Raw genomic sequence first — 14796 nt, 5'->3', positions numbered from 1 at the left:
GGCCCCCGACAGGGTGCAGAGACCAGCCCCTCTCCGTTGCCCGCCTGCCGCCCGCCCACAGTGCTCCTCTGGCTACTGCCGGCCTGCAGGCCCTGAGCTGAGGCACCTGCCTCGTCTGCGCGGCCACAGAGCGCAGCCTCTGGCGGGGCCGGAGCTGACCATCCACAGCCCCCCCGGGGAGAGCTTGTGGCCACCAGCCCGGAACCTTCCAACCTGCGCCCCTGATAACAAGACTCGGCCCCCCGTTTGGGGGTGACTGGTCACCTGGTCACTCCTGGGTGCGGGGGGGGGGGGCTCGGCCTGGCCAAGGACCGGGTTCTGATCACCTGGACTTCAGTGAGGACTTGGGCTTGGTTCAGGCGTCATCTGCTCGCACCCTGGTTACATGCTAGCAGGGGCCGGGGGAGGGCACTCGCAATGCTCAGGGGTCACTCCTGGCTCTGCACTCAGGGGACCACAGTGGGTGCCAGGGACAAGCTCGAGTCCGCTCGGGGCCTCTGTCCCGCCTCCCGACCTGCCGGGCGCTGCTGACGCCCGACCTCAGGGCTCTGCCCGCCCTGCGTAGGGCCTTCACGGCGCCGTGGGCACCGGGCCGGCCACGGGACGCGGCCACGTCCACGGCACTGGGCAGCTCTCACGCAGACGCGCCAGGGACGGGCCCGCCTGCCACGCCGGGGTCACCTCCTGCGGACACTCCCGGGGCCCCGGGCCCTCACTTGGGCGAGGAGTGCCCAGCGGGCGGACACAGCTGCCCCAGACTGGACACAGAGCCAGGAGAGCAGAGAAGACGGGCCCCGCAGGGCTCTGGGCTGGAGTGCGAGGAGACAGTGGCCCCGGCTCGGCCTGGGTGGCCCCCAGCCCGTCCGCCTCCCTGACCCTGGCCCTGGGACCTCGAGGGGCGGGGCGTCCACCTCACGGCGGCCTGGTGCCGCTGGACAGTGGCTTTGGGGACGCGGCCCACCCTGAGTTGACGGGCCACGCTGGACCGTTTCTCCCAAGGTCGGGGGGCAAGTGTCCACTTAACGGTTCAATTAACTGTCTGTGCCCATAAATCCCGGCCTCGGGCGCTGGAGGGACACGGGCCGGCCGCACCCTCACGCCCGGCACGGGCTGATTTATGCCCTGCTCCGCGCCGCTCACCTACCGCAGTAATAAACTATTCCACCCGGCGGTAATGAAGCTGAATCCAGTTTGCCAGATGTAACTGGATTCCGCTCGGAAAGAATAAGTCAATTCCAGCCTCACAATGGCATCGAGGCGGCTCTCAGAGAAATTTCATTAAAATCACATTTAACCCAAATTAAAAAACAGGGAAGGGAAAGCGTGTGGCAGCGGCCACAGCCCCTGAGCACCGGGAGGACCAGTCCAGGGGCTTCCGGAATGTTCCGCCCCCACCACACGTGCGTGGAACGGCAGAAGAAGCCCCACCCCACGCAAGGCGGACTGTCCAGGCACAGGGGGTCGCGGGCTGCAGCGGGGCCCCGCCCAGGCCGGGATAGCTGAGTGGGGGGCGGGCAGGGGCAGGGGGGGTGGTCAGCGGTGCCCACCCCTACCCGGGCCCTGGGAGAAGCAGCAGGGAGGGAGGCGGCAGCCTGGGATGGTCTGACACAGGGAAGACACGCGTGTGGCCCCCGGGCCGGGGTCATGGCTGCCAGACACTGCAGAGCCAGGAGGCCTGGGCATGAGCATCGGGACATGCCTGAGCCCCCAGGGACAGGCAGATGCCAGCCACGGGCACCGGCCCGCAGGGGTGGGGCACACGCGGAGCAGGCGACACCACCTCAGCACACAAAGCTGCCAGGGAACAGGGCATACAAGTCACACACATGCACACACACACACACACAGTCACGCACACACAGTCATGCACACACGCGTAGTCACGCACACACGCAGTTATGCACAGATATGCACACAGTCATGCACACACACAAACACATGCACACAGTCATGCACACACGTCTACACACACATGTCTACACATGTGCACACAGGGTCATGCACATACATACATACATGCTGTACACTGTCATGCACACATCCACAGTCAGGCAAACATGCAGCCACACATGTATGGAGACACACACGGTCGTGCAATCAGGCACACGCTCACACGCACAGTCATGTGCACACATGGTCACACACGTAGTCACAGGCGTGTACACACTCACCTGCACACTCACGCAGTCACACGCACAGTTGCACAGTCACACACGTGTACAACCTTAGCCAAACCCAGTCACACACGCAGCTGCAGGTCACGTGCACAGCTGTGCCCGGTCACACACGGTCACACACAGACACGCACCACTGCACTCACACACATGCAAGGAGGCTGCCGGGAAGGGCCCCGCTGTAGGACGCGGGGACACAGGGTTGCCTGGGCGGCATCATTGCAGCAGCAAAACTCTGACACCTGCCGGAGCCTGCGCCCCCCCCCCCCCGCTCCCCCCCCCCCCGCGCAGCGCCTGGGCCCGGGTCCGAGCCGGCCGGGACTCACCGTCGATGCGGCTGACCAGCTCCTGCAGCATCTTCACCTTCGTCTGGATCCCCGGCTGTGCAAACGTGTAGTTGTCCTGCGGAGACCACGGCTCACGTGAGGGGGGGCAGCGTCCCCCAGCTCAGCCCCCGGCCCGGAGCCCCCCGGCTCTCGTGCAGGAGGAGCGGGTCACCCGGGTCCCCGCCACGGTCCTGTCTCGGACCAGCACGGATGGATTCCCTCAGACGCGCACCACGGAGAAACGAGAGCCAGGGAAGGGCCGGGGACCGGGGGTGGTCTCAGGGGCCCCGAGACAGGCCCGGAGGGTCGGGCCACACAGAGCCGGCAGCCACGGGAGGGCGGAGGGCGGCCTCTCAGCGCAGACTCGGCGGCTGTGCCCGGGCTGTGCCCGCGGAGGGGGCTGGGGAGGGGCGGGGCGGTGTGGACGGCCTCCCGGGGCAGCGGGCCTGGGTGGGTCCTGACAGCAGCGCCCCCTGCTGAGGCCCACTGCGACCTCGGGCCGGGCCAGGCGGGCGGGCCAGGCGGGCGGGCAGGCAGGCGGTGATTAACAGGCGCGAGCCATCCATCCGGGCCGCGTATGGATTTCCTGTTCCTCGCGCTGTCGTAAATTGGCTGTTTTTGCGTTTTCATTTTTAAACTGTCTGCCGCCGGGTGGCTCAGCAGTGATGGACCTTCCCGCGGCCTCGGAGGGGGCTGGCCGGCCTGGGCCTGGGCCTGGCGGGCAGCGGGACACAGGTGCCGGGCGGACAGTGGCGTGCAGGGCGGGGGCAGCCCTGGCCCCAGGGGCCACACCCCTTCCCCCTTCAAGCCACACACGCGTGGCCGGCGTCCGTGTCTCTCCCAGCCCGTGCCCTCACCCCGCTGCGCTCAGGGGGGCGCAGTGTCCACTCTCTGTCCACACCCCCACGCCAGGCCGCTGCCCGCCACTGCCAGAGCCCCGCGGGGTGGCACAGGCCCAGGCACGGGCCTCTGGGCAGCTGCAACCCGCAGGCCCATGGGGGGACCCATGGCCGCGGGGCGGTTCCCGGGGGAGGCCCCTCTCCACTCACCCCCCAGGGCCACAGCCCCGGAGGCAGAGCCTGAGTCCCCCGCTGACAGGGCTGGCCCTGCTCATCCCACCAGAGCCCACGGGCTGTCTCGAGCAGCAGCTGTGCGGGCCGGGCAGCCCCAGCAGCAGCTGAGCCCGAGACCCCGCAGGGCCAAGTGGTGCCGCACATGTTTACTGCCCGGAGCACACGTGCATGCTGCCTGGAGCGTGCACGTGTGTCCGCGCGTGTGGCGGCTCACCTGGATCCCGTCGAGCAGCCGGCTCATGCACCAGTACGTGTCGGCCTCCACGTTGCGCAGAGCCTCCTCGGGCACACGGGAGAGGTCGGCGGTGTCCACGGCCTCCTCCTCTGTGGTCAGCAGGGAGACGGCGGTCAGACGGGCACAGCCCACCCACGCCCGCCCCACAGCGCCCGGCCGGGGCCCCCGGGGATGCGTCACCCCTCTGTGGGGACGGGCCCTGACGCGGACTCTGGGAAGCGCCAACACACACGCGGCGGGTCCAGACACCTTATCAGACACGTGAATGGGCTCAGCTCAGACCCTCGGGCCCGAGCCAGGAGCCGCGTCTGGGGAGGCCTGGGGGAGGAGGGGGCACGAGCGGGTCCCTCGGGGTCATCATCTGCCCGACAATCCCAATCTGGGGGGAGCCGCAAGGCTGAGGGGACGGTCTGAGGCGGCTGCTCAGGGGACCCACAACCCCCAGCAAGAGCGTCTCACACTCAACTCACACACACACACACACACACACACATACACACACACCCCGACTCACACACACACACACATTCACACTCACACTCACACCCCAGGTTCACACACACATTCACACTCACACACACCCAGACTCACGCTCACACACACACACTCACACACACCCAGACTCATGCACACACACACTCACACTCACACTCACGCTCACACACTCACACTCACACACACAGACTCACGCTCACACACACATACACACTCACTCATGCTCACACACTCACACCCAGACTCATGCTCACACACACTGACACTCATATACACACTCACACTCACACACACTCACAATCACACACACACATTCACATACACTCTGATACTCCCGCACACGCCCAGGCACGTGTGCAGCCTCACACTCTCACAGTCAGACACGCACTCTCACACGCACATCCAGACACACTCACACTCACATCCGGACCCACGCTCGCGCCCACTCTCCTCCGAGCTCACACGGGCACACACTGGGCCCCGCCACACTCAGGCACGAACCCCAGAGTCGCCTCAGAGCAGCTGTGGTGGGCCCCGGGAAGGGGGCGCGGGGGTCCCCTGCACACAGACACGCGTGGCCTGGCGGGGGGCAGGGGGGCACACGTGTGTGGACACAGAGCCAGCAGGGGGAGCGGAGGGTGGCAGGGAGGGGAACACGCCTGTGCCCTGCCCCCTCCCGCCCGCACCCAGGGCCAAGGGCTCGAGAGCCAGGCGCAGGTCGCGGCGTCAGAGGCTGCCCTGTGTGCGGGGCCTTGAGACCCCGGGTCCTGCAGAGGGGTCGGGGGCCTCCTTGGCCACCATGACCCAAACACACAGACTGACCGTCAGCACCTGGGCTCATCTGCTCAGCACAACCCGTTAACAAGAAGGAGCCGAGGAGGGGGACGGGCCCAGCTACTCGGCAGGCTCCCCCCAACACCTCAACACCTCTCTCCCTCCCTCCCTTTCCCTCCCTCTCCCTCCCTCCCTCCCTCTCCCTCCCTCCCTCCCTCTCCCTCCCTCCCACTCTCTCCCCTCCGTCTCTCTCTCCCCCTCCCCCTCCCCCCTCTCTCTGACAGACAGACCAGGGCGGTGTGGCTGCCCCACCTGCACCCCCGTTACCGAGGGAGCCCCGAGTGACCAGCCGACACCTCCCCGCTTCACACCAGCCTCACCAGTTCCCGCAGAGAAGCCTCCACCTCGCCAACAGCGGCCGTGGGTCCCCAGAGACCCTCGCAGCAGCGCGGGGCGGGGAGACACGGCCCTGACACGGGCTCAGGCAACCCCGCACGGCCGCGGCTCCCAGCCTTCGGGCAGCGCCGGGGGCGACTGCGCCTCGGCCCTCCGTGCCCACCGGCGGCCGCAGCTTCTGACCAAACTACCGCGGCGACCCCGTGACCCCGCTCTCTCGGCGGGTCCCGGTCAACGGGCCACTTCCACGATAAATCAAAAGCCGTAATTGGTGTTTTAATTTTCCCCCGTCGCCCACCAGGTAACACGAGCGCATCCCCCCCCCCGTGCAATTACACGCAGCCCCCCCAGCCACCCTTCACGCTGTTATTAGACTCATAAAATATGCTTCCAAAACGAGAAAAAATAGCTGTCAAGAACAGCATCTTATTATTCAACTATTAAACTTTCTTAATCATCAATCAGTTTAATTGCTCCTGACATGGGTTATAAATAACATTTTGTGGTTCAATAAAATACTACAAGGGTAACCCCTTCCCTGCCGGGCGTAGCGAGAGCGCGGCCGGCCCGCCCTGCGGGGGGCGCTGTCACTCAGCGGCCAGCCCTGCCCTGCCCCCACAAGCCCCAGAACACTCTGAGCCCTGGAGACGGCCCCCCGGCACTCGGGCCCGGCGGGGACGGCCCACCTCCCCTCGCCCCAGCCAGGAGCTGAGAAAGACGAGTACTGCGGGACCCCCTCGAGCCCCCTGCCCATGACCACGGGGATGGACCTGGGGCGAGCTGCCACCCAGGGGACAAACGTCAAGACACCAAGAGCCTCGAGGCAGGACGGCCACTGGCACGGGGGCGGGGGGGTGCAGGCCCGGGAGTCACGCGGGGGGCCCTGGCTGCTCTCGGCTCTGGATGGCGCCCACCTCCCCGCACCCCACAGGCCCGGGGTCTCTCTGAGACTGTCTCTCAGGTCACCCCAAATCACCGAGCCTTGACCACACTGGAAACACCTCCTGAGGGAGCACTAAAGCCGGTACATGCATGCACACACACGCATGCACACAACACATGCACACGCACAAACATGCACACAGATGTGAGTGTGCATGCACACATGTACACATGCACACACGCCAACACATGTGCGCGTGCACAGACATAAACACGCACACGTGCACGTAGAGACAAACAGAACACTGTGACTGGCAGCCCCAGCGCAGCTGCCTCCCACCGGCGGGCCCGGTTAGTACCGAATGCGAGCGCAGACAAAGACGGAGCCGTGTCACTCTCCCGGGCGGAGGGCGAGCGCCCGGCCAGTGCCCGCAGGGCTGAAGGACTCTGCTGAGACCCGCCTCTCGCGAGCAGGTCGCCCCGAAAAGGGAGCAGCGCCCACGTGCCAGGAGCTCTGACCGTGCGTGAGGTGCGTGGGGGCCTCCCAGCCCCCGCCCCGTGCCGGGCGCCCCGCAGGGAGGCGGCTTCTGCACTGTGTGGGCACCCGGGCTGGCCAAGGCTGTGGGACCCGGCTCGGGCCCCGCCTCATTTCAGCACCCGGGACCGCGGTCCTGGCCCCTGGCCCCTGGCCCCGCGCCTCTGCAGACCCGCCACTGGGCATGGAGGGCGGCAAGACCGAGGCCGGAGGGGCAGGGAGCGGGCACCAGGGCCGGGGCAGAGACCAGCCTGAGAGCCGCTGCCCACAGCCCCTGAGGAAACTGAGTCACTAACGTCCACTGGGCAGCAAGATGCTGGCAGGGCTGCCCAGGATGTGTGCCCGTATGTATGCTCATGTGCGGGGCGGGTCCGTGGGGGGACAGCAGGCCTGTGCCTGAGTGCACGTGCATGTGTATGCACGTACACATGTGCCTGCATGTGTGTGCACACATGTAAACACGTGTGTGTGCACGCAGGGGCAGGGTGGGGCAGAGATGATGCCTATGGAAGCCCATGTGTGTGCATGTGTGTATGCGTGTGTGTGCATGTGTGTATGTGTGTATGGGGGGGGACGCCAGGGAGCAGGGCTGTATAGAGACAGCGCCTACAGAAGCCTCTGTATGTGCATGTGTGTGCACGTGCACATGTGTGCGTGTGTGTATGTATGTGCATACGCATGTGTGTATGTGTGTGCACACATATGCGTGCGTGTGTGCATGTGTGTGCATGTGTGTGCATGTGTGTGCATGTGTGTGCATGTGTGCGCACGCGTGGGGGCGGGGCCGTGTGGAGCCGGCGCCTACGGAAGCCCGCGGTGTGGAACACAGAAGGTCTTTCCCGCAGTTTTTCCAGACAATTAGCGTCGCGGGCGCGTCCCCTGGCCTGTCTGCTGACAGCGAGGCAGAGGCATTAAGGATCACTTGGGTCTTACAACCTAAGTTGGTGGTAAAGCAGTTAAGACAAACTTATTTACCACATTAATTATATGGTCGATTTAACATGGAATATCAATTCTCTAATCACATCGCAGTTGAACTTCTTTCAATTAGCAGCGCTGAAGGCCCTGACAGAGGCCCGGGGTTCCGGGATCATTACGGCACTTTCATTATCTGCCCAACGAGGGGGGGGCAGCCACTCGGAGCCGGCCCAGCCGCCCGCCCGCCTCGGCAGCGTGGCCACGGGGGAAACAGGGCCCAGGGGGGACCTCGCCGGGACCCCGGCCCGGCACTCCCGAGGAGCCCAGTGAGGTCCGCCCCTCGTTCACAAGGTCACGGCTCTTCATAATGCTGGGAACAGGCTGGAAGCAGGTAGGGCGGGAAGACAGTCTGGCTGCTGGGACATAAATCCAGGAGCCGCAGGCCGTGCTCGGAGGGAGAAACGCCTAACGCAGCCGCCACCTCCGCCGGTAACGGCCCTGCCTGTAATTAATATTCCCGTAAAACGGAATGCTACTAGTATATCAAAAGTAGAAACGCCGCAGAAATGCAATTAGGAGAGGACTCAGTTTTTAACTCGTAAGCAAAACATTCAACTAATATTTCAGGCCCTCAACTGCCGTGTCCAGCCCGCCCAGGCACGGCCCTGCAGGCCCCCACGGCCCGAGCCTGACGCCAGCGGCTAGAGCTCCACCCTCTCGTGTGGTCAGCTGCCGCCAGGACACGCTCTTACCTACGTGTTCACAGATGAAGACGACAAAGAAAGGCGTGACGAGGTCGTTGATGCCCTGCACGTAGCCACTGGCAGGGTGTCGGATCGCCCAGATAAACAGTATCCGCTCGAAAATCTGAAAGAAACGCAGCAAGAGGAAGAAGCCAAAAGTGAAGACACACTGAAAAGATGTGCGTTCCTTACCCAGGGCTGTGCACGCAGAAATAATACACAGGCACACACACCTATGCAGAGACACACAGGTACATCAAAAACACGTAAAAATCACCCATACAGGCTCACATATACACACATACATACAGATTACGCTCACATACACAGAGTACACAGATCCATACAATACACATACAGGTACTCACGTGCACACAGAGGTAAACATACACACATCTACAAACACACATATACAGATATAGGCATACACACATACTAACACGTAATAACACAGAGGTACACGTACATACATATAAGCACACATATATATACATACACACTGACACATGTACAGAAGCACACATACATATAGACATACAGAGATATACATACATACATATTGATACACATATATAAGTACACGTACACGTACATACTGACTCGCATATACAGAGCTGCATGTACACACACTGACTCATATACATGGAGGTACACATACACACATACAGTCACACATATGGAGGTACATGTACACACATACACACATACAGAGATATACATACATACGTATACACACATATACAGAGATATACATACATACGTATACACACATATACAGAGGCATACAGACACACATGTACAGAGGTACACGTACACATACATACATAGAGGCACACATATACACATATACGGACACACATATACAGAGGTACACATACACACATACACACGCAGCTATGCCCAATCCCGTCAGCCCCCGAGAAAGAGTTCCCAGCTCCTGAGAGGCCCACCTGGCCCGAGGCTGCCAGGACAGACAGACAGACAGACAGACCCATCAGGGGGCAGGATGGACGAGAGGCCCCGAGGGCAGGGCCTTGGGGCTATCCAGGGCCAGAAGAAACAGGAAGGGCCGAACCTCCCCCCCACAAACACACACACACACACACACACACACACACACACACACACACACACACACACACACACACACAGAAGGCGAGAAGGAAGTCGCCATCATCGTGCAAAAGCAGCCACAGAGCCTCGCAGACGAGGCGCCCGGGACACTCTCGCCCCACCCTGGGCCGCAACCCCCGCCCGCGGGTAGTCTGGACTATGTCAGGACTCACTGACGCACACACGAGGGACGTCCGAGTTTGGGAGGACTTTATGGGAACAATCAGGACGCGCAGGGAATCTTCCCAACGACCTCCATTTATAATAGCAACAAAATATATAAAACCAAGAACAAATCTAATAAAAGATACGTGGGACCTTTTATGGAGCAAATTTTAAAACTCCCCAGAAGGGCATTAACAACGGCCTGAGTAAAACCGAGTGTCAGCGGGCGCGGGCTGGGGCGCGGGCCCTGGGCAGGCCCCTCTGGCACCCGAGTCCCGGGAGGGGGCGGGGCCTACCCTTGACACTGCTGGCCCTGGGCCCCCCAGCCGGGCCCGAGTCCCTGGGGTGCCCAGTGAGGCGTGGGGCGGCACACCTGCCAGCACAATGCCTCCCGGACTCCCCAGGCAGTGCTCGTGCGCCTGAGCCTGGCAAGGCCGCCTCTGACGGTCCCATGGGAGTGGCTGAGGCCTCGCAGGCAGGGTGACAGCTAGGCCAGGCGGGTGCTGGGACCCCGAGGCCTGAGTGCCCGGAAATGGGGGAGGGGGAGGGAGAGGCCCGAGAGGCCTCACGCCCAGCCGCCCGCACACAGCCCCCCCCCATGGGCCCCCGCTCACCTCCGTCACTCGGGGCTGAAGAACCAAGGCTTCGGGGCCCATCCGGGGGATGTCGATGCGGATCTGGGGGCGGCAGAGAACGGCTCTCAGAGGGGACAGCCGCGCCCGCCCACAGGGACAGGGGGGCCCCGAGAGGAGGCTGGGGCCGTACAGGTGACACGGTGACACGCTCTCGGCCACGCCCGTCCCGGGGTACTGGGAAGCCAGCCACGGGGCACTCGTCTGCCCGAGCATCCGCGGGAGCTCAGACGGCCCCAGCCGAGGGGCACTGTGTCTGCCCGAGCGTCCGTGGAAGCTCAGACGGCCCCAGCCGTGGGCACTGTGTCTGCCCGAGCACCTGTGGGAGCTCGGACGGCCCCAGCCATGGGCACTGTGTCTGCCCGAGCACCTGCGGGAGCTCGGACGGCCCCGGCCATGGGCACTGTGTCTAGACGGCCCCAGCCGTGGGAACTGTGTCTGCCCGAGCGTCCGCGGGAGCTCGGACGGCCCCAGGCGCCGCCCTGCCCGCAGAGAGACCGGGGAGACCAGGCTGGCCACAGGGCTGGTCGGGGGACTCCGCGTCACCTCTGCCCCGTCCCCATCGTGACGCAGGCTGGTGCCACAGGACCTCACGTGCCCGTGCGCTGCCCCAGCTCCAGGCACCCCCCCCACACCCCCCGCCCAGGCACATCCAGAAAGCAAACGTGACGCCGGTGGGAGATCCCAGGTGCCTGGAGACCCTGAGGGCAGACGGAAGGACAGACCAGGCCGAGGCCCGAGGTGGGCACTGGGGGCTGCGGACACACATGGGCAGCGTGCGGGACGCCGAGCCCAGCCCACCTCAGGAGGCGGCACCGTGGCGGGCACCGTGGCGGGCAGTGAGGCCCCGTGGGACGGCCACTCCGGAAGTTTCTCTCACGACAGTCCCGCCCGGGGCACCATCTTGGGGGCCTTGAGCAGCTCCACGCGGTGGCGGTCAGGGACGCAGGCCCGAGGGCCCCACTCGGGGGCCCCCACCGCTGAAGCCAGCCGGGCACAGCCCCTCAGCGCGAGGACGCCAGGCCCCTCAGGGCAGAGACGGCCACACCCCCACGGCCCCCTGGACAGAGGCCCGGCCCAGGGTTCGAGGGGGGAGGGGGGAGGCCAGGCCTCCAGGGCGCCCACCTGCCGGTACGTGTCCTGGTGGGCCTCCTCGTGCCGGGAGCCGTAGTACTGCTCCACCAGCGCAAAGTACTCCTCCTGCTTCCGCTGCAGGGTGGCTGCCCGCCGGTCCGCGTTGGCGGGAAGGTAGCCCTGCGGAGAGACCGAGCCGTCACCGACAGGACGGGGCGGGGGCGGGCCAAAGCACAGGCCAGGGGGGGCTGCTGGCAGCCTGCACCACCCCCGCCACCAGCCCCACCGCCATCAGGCCGGGCTCCTGCCCCAAACGACAGGCCAGAGCTAGAACACGAGACAGCACACACGCCACTGCAGCTGTCTGCGTGCAGGTGTGTGCTCACACACAGGCACATACACACACGCACACACACATGCAAACACTCACATATACTCATGCATACTCATACACACTCATACATGCACACACATGTAGGTGTGTGCACACACATGAAGACATACATGCACACATATACACACACTGCACTCACAGACATGCACACACTCACTCAAAGACATGCATGCACACACATGCATACATGCATACCACATACACATACACGCACACATGTACACATGCATGTACACACATGCATACACACGTACACACATGCACACACTCATATATACACATACACATGCACACACATGTGTACACATATACAAACTTTCACATGCACGCGTACACAAATGCACACACGCACACTCAGATGCACACACTCACATACACACATATACACACGCTCACATGCACACATACACAAATGCACACACGCACACTCAGATGCACACACATGCACACTCACACACACAATGCACACACTCACACATACACTCACACACATTCTCACACACACACTCTCACACACACATACACACGCGTGCGAGGCCTGTGTCCCTCGTGGGAAACAGTCCCCTCTCCCAGCACGAGGGCTGTGGCCCGCTGCACTTGGGGCCGGGGCGGGCTCAGCCCCCAGGGCCTCTGGCTGTAGGTCCCTCCGTCCACACGGCAGCCTGAGACGCGGCCCGCGCCCAGGGAAACACTCCAGTCTCCGTGGCCCTAGGGAAGCGAGACGGAGGGTCTGGTCGGGTGGGCACTGGGCCGTCCGGGAGGGACACGGCCCCTGGCTCGGGTGGGAGCTCCCGAGCCACATCACACAGGCTCTGCGGCGCCTTCCCAGGACACACGACACAAGGCCCTGGGGCTCCCGGGTCACGCACACCTGCGGGCGGCTGAGCCAGGCACAGGGGCTGGGCAGGGCTGAGAGGCGGGGGGGAGGTCAGCAAGGCAGGGGTGGGGGGACAGGGACCCCGAGAACACGTGCCCGGGCCTCTGGATAATTGAGCAAGACTCGGAATTATGCAAATGAAAGCGACTCAGGTACGCGATGAATTCTAAATGACAGAACTACAGGGGACTTAATTGCTGTATTAGCATGCTATAAAAACACTAATCATAGATGTAAAACAATGCCTGCGCCCGCCCCGGCAACCCTCCCAGGGGCCCGGCCTGCTCCAGCAGGGCCTCGAGGGCCTCCCCAGGGGCCACAGGCCTCGGGCAGCAGCGGAGGGCCCCAGCCGGAGCAGCCCACAGGCCGGGCCCCTTCCCTGGACCAACACGGGACAAGTGTCCACTCCAGCGGCCGCCCGACACGCAGCCCCGGGAGGAGAGGGCCCAGACGGCCCTGCCAGGCCCCCCCCAGAGCTCCCTCCCCTCGGGGGCCTCGGCCACAGACCCCGGCCCCGGGAGGGCCCCTGGGAAGGCACCCGGCACCCGCCCAGCAGGCCCCTCCCGCCTGGTACACACGCGTGCCAAGGGCCCCCGCCTGGTACACACGTGTGCTCCCGCAGCACGTTGGGAGCAGGGCAAGTGCCCGGCACACCTTCGTGCGAGCAGGTCACAGAGCTGGAGACTCAGACTCGGGCGGGGAGGGGCGCCCACGGGAAGGACACGCGTGTGCCCACGCATGCCCACAGGCCACCCCGGGCCGTGGCTCCCGCCCACCTCCTGCCGGGCACAGCAGGGAACACAGGCACGCCCCGGGCCGTGGGAGCCCACCCAGGGCAGCTGTGCCCGGCCCTGCCCGGGCCCAGGGACCCTCCGAGGAGCCTCGACCAGGGACTCCGGGGCTGGGGGCCAGTGCTCGGCCCCCTCCTTGGCGCCCCGACACCCCTGTGAGACCCTCACGGTGGCCAGCCGGCTCCCCTTGGCCTCTGAACCCGGCTGCTCCCCCGGGACCCGGACAGTGCAGACTCCCGCACAGATGGATGGACAGACGGACGGATGGACGGACACTCCGGGAGGACGGAGAGGCCCCCGGCGCCACGCTCCCAGTTTCCCGCGGGCCGCCCGGTGGACGCGTCCACCTCCGGGAGGTTCCGCAAACGGGGCGCAAACACTCAGAATCCAAAACAGCAAACAGGACTGGGAGCGAGTGCAGCGGGCCTGATCTTAATTGCGAGAGAATATTTAATCAATAAATACTCGCCACTCGGAGCCGCGTCTGCAGTTAGGATTACGAGGCTCTAAGCTGCAAATTTATTAAGACTCATTAGCAAGAAAGTCTCTTAAACGCTCCGAGTCAGACCCCATTTAGGGGAAGCGCCAGGGGCTCCCGCCCGCACGAGCACAGCTGGAGCCACTGCAGCGTCTGGCACACACAGGGCCCCCTGGCTGGCCCCCCGACCGCAGGGACTCACCGAAAGCAGCTTCCACGTGACGGGCCGGACGGGCCGCGGGATCCCGGACCAGCTGAGCCTCCGCAGCTCCTCTGTGGGCAGAGAGGGCCGGGAAGGGTTTGAGTCCCACATCACGCAGGCCGGGCCGCGCCCCCCCCCCACGCCCTCCGGACCCCTGGGCCCACGGGGATGCGCTGCGGGGGTCAGGGACGGCGAGGGCCGGGCAAAGGCCCTGAGGCCAGCTCGGGCAGCGAGAGATGCGATGCTGCCACCGTGACGCCGGCACAGCCCGACGGGTGGGGAGGGGCCGTGTCGGGGCCAGGGGCGACCCCAGCGCCCCCACACCCCCAGCCCCCTCTCGGCGGCCACCCACGCGCCCAGCCAGTGGCTAATACTGGGAACAGAGCGGGTGATTAAAGAGGAGACTTCAGGAACATAATCAACAAAACACAGAGTCCTGACACCCAATCTTCTCCCAATTACTGAAGTGTGAGTGAAGTAAGTGCGGAATAATTGGCCGCGGCGCCGGCAGTGACTCGC

General features: G+C 64.2%; 1 protein-coding gene across 1 annotated transcript in view; it reads right to left on the bottom strand.

Annotated features, from left to right (window-relative positions):
* Positions 1-14796, bottom strand: part of TBC1D22A (TBC1 domain family member 22A) — a 45903-nt gene that overhangs the window by 12918 nt on the left and 18189 nt on the right. Inside the window, exons 5-10 of the mRNA XM_055142102.1 lie at positions 14278-14348; positions 11587-11715; positions 10444-10506; positions 8561-8675; positions 3788-3897; positions 2501-2576 (exon numbers count right to left, since the gene is read on the bottom strand). Of these exons, the coding sequence (XP_054998077.1) occupies positions 2501-2576; positions 3788-3897; positions 8561-8675; positions 10444-10506; positions 11587-11715; positions 14278-14348 (564 nt within the window). The remainder of the gene's footprint in view (positions 1-2500; positions 2577-3787; positions 3898-8560; positions 8676-10443; positions 10507-11586; positions 11716-14277; positions 14349-14796) is intronic.

This window comes from Sorex araneus, chromosome 6, assembly GCF_027595985.1.
Source record: "Sorex araneus isolate mSorAra2 chromosome 6, mSorAra2.pri, whole genome shotgun sequence".
NCBI classification, from domain to species: Eukaryota; Metazoa; Chordata; class Mammalia; order Eulipotyphla; family Soricidae; genus Sorex; species Sorex araneus.
The sequence above is the reverse complement of the archived record's forward strand: the minus strand, read 5'-3'. Positions and strand labels throughout refer to the sequence as shown.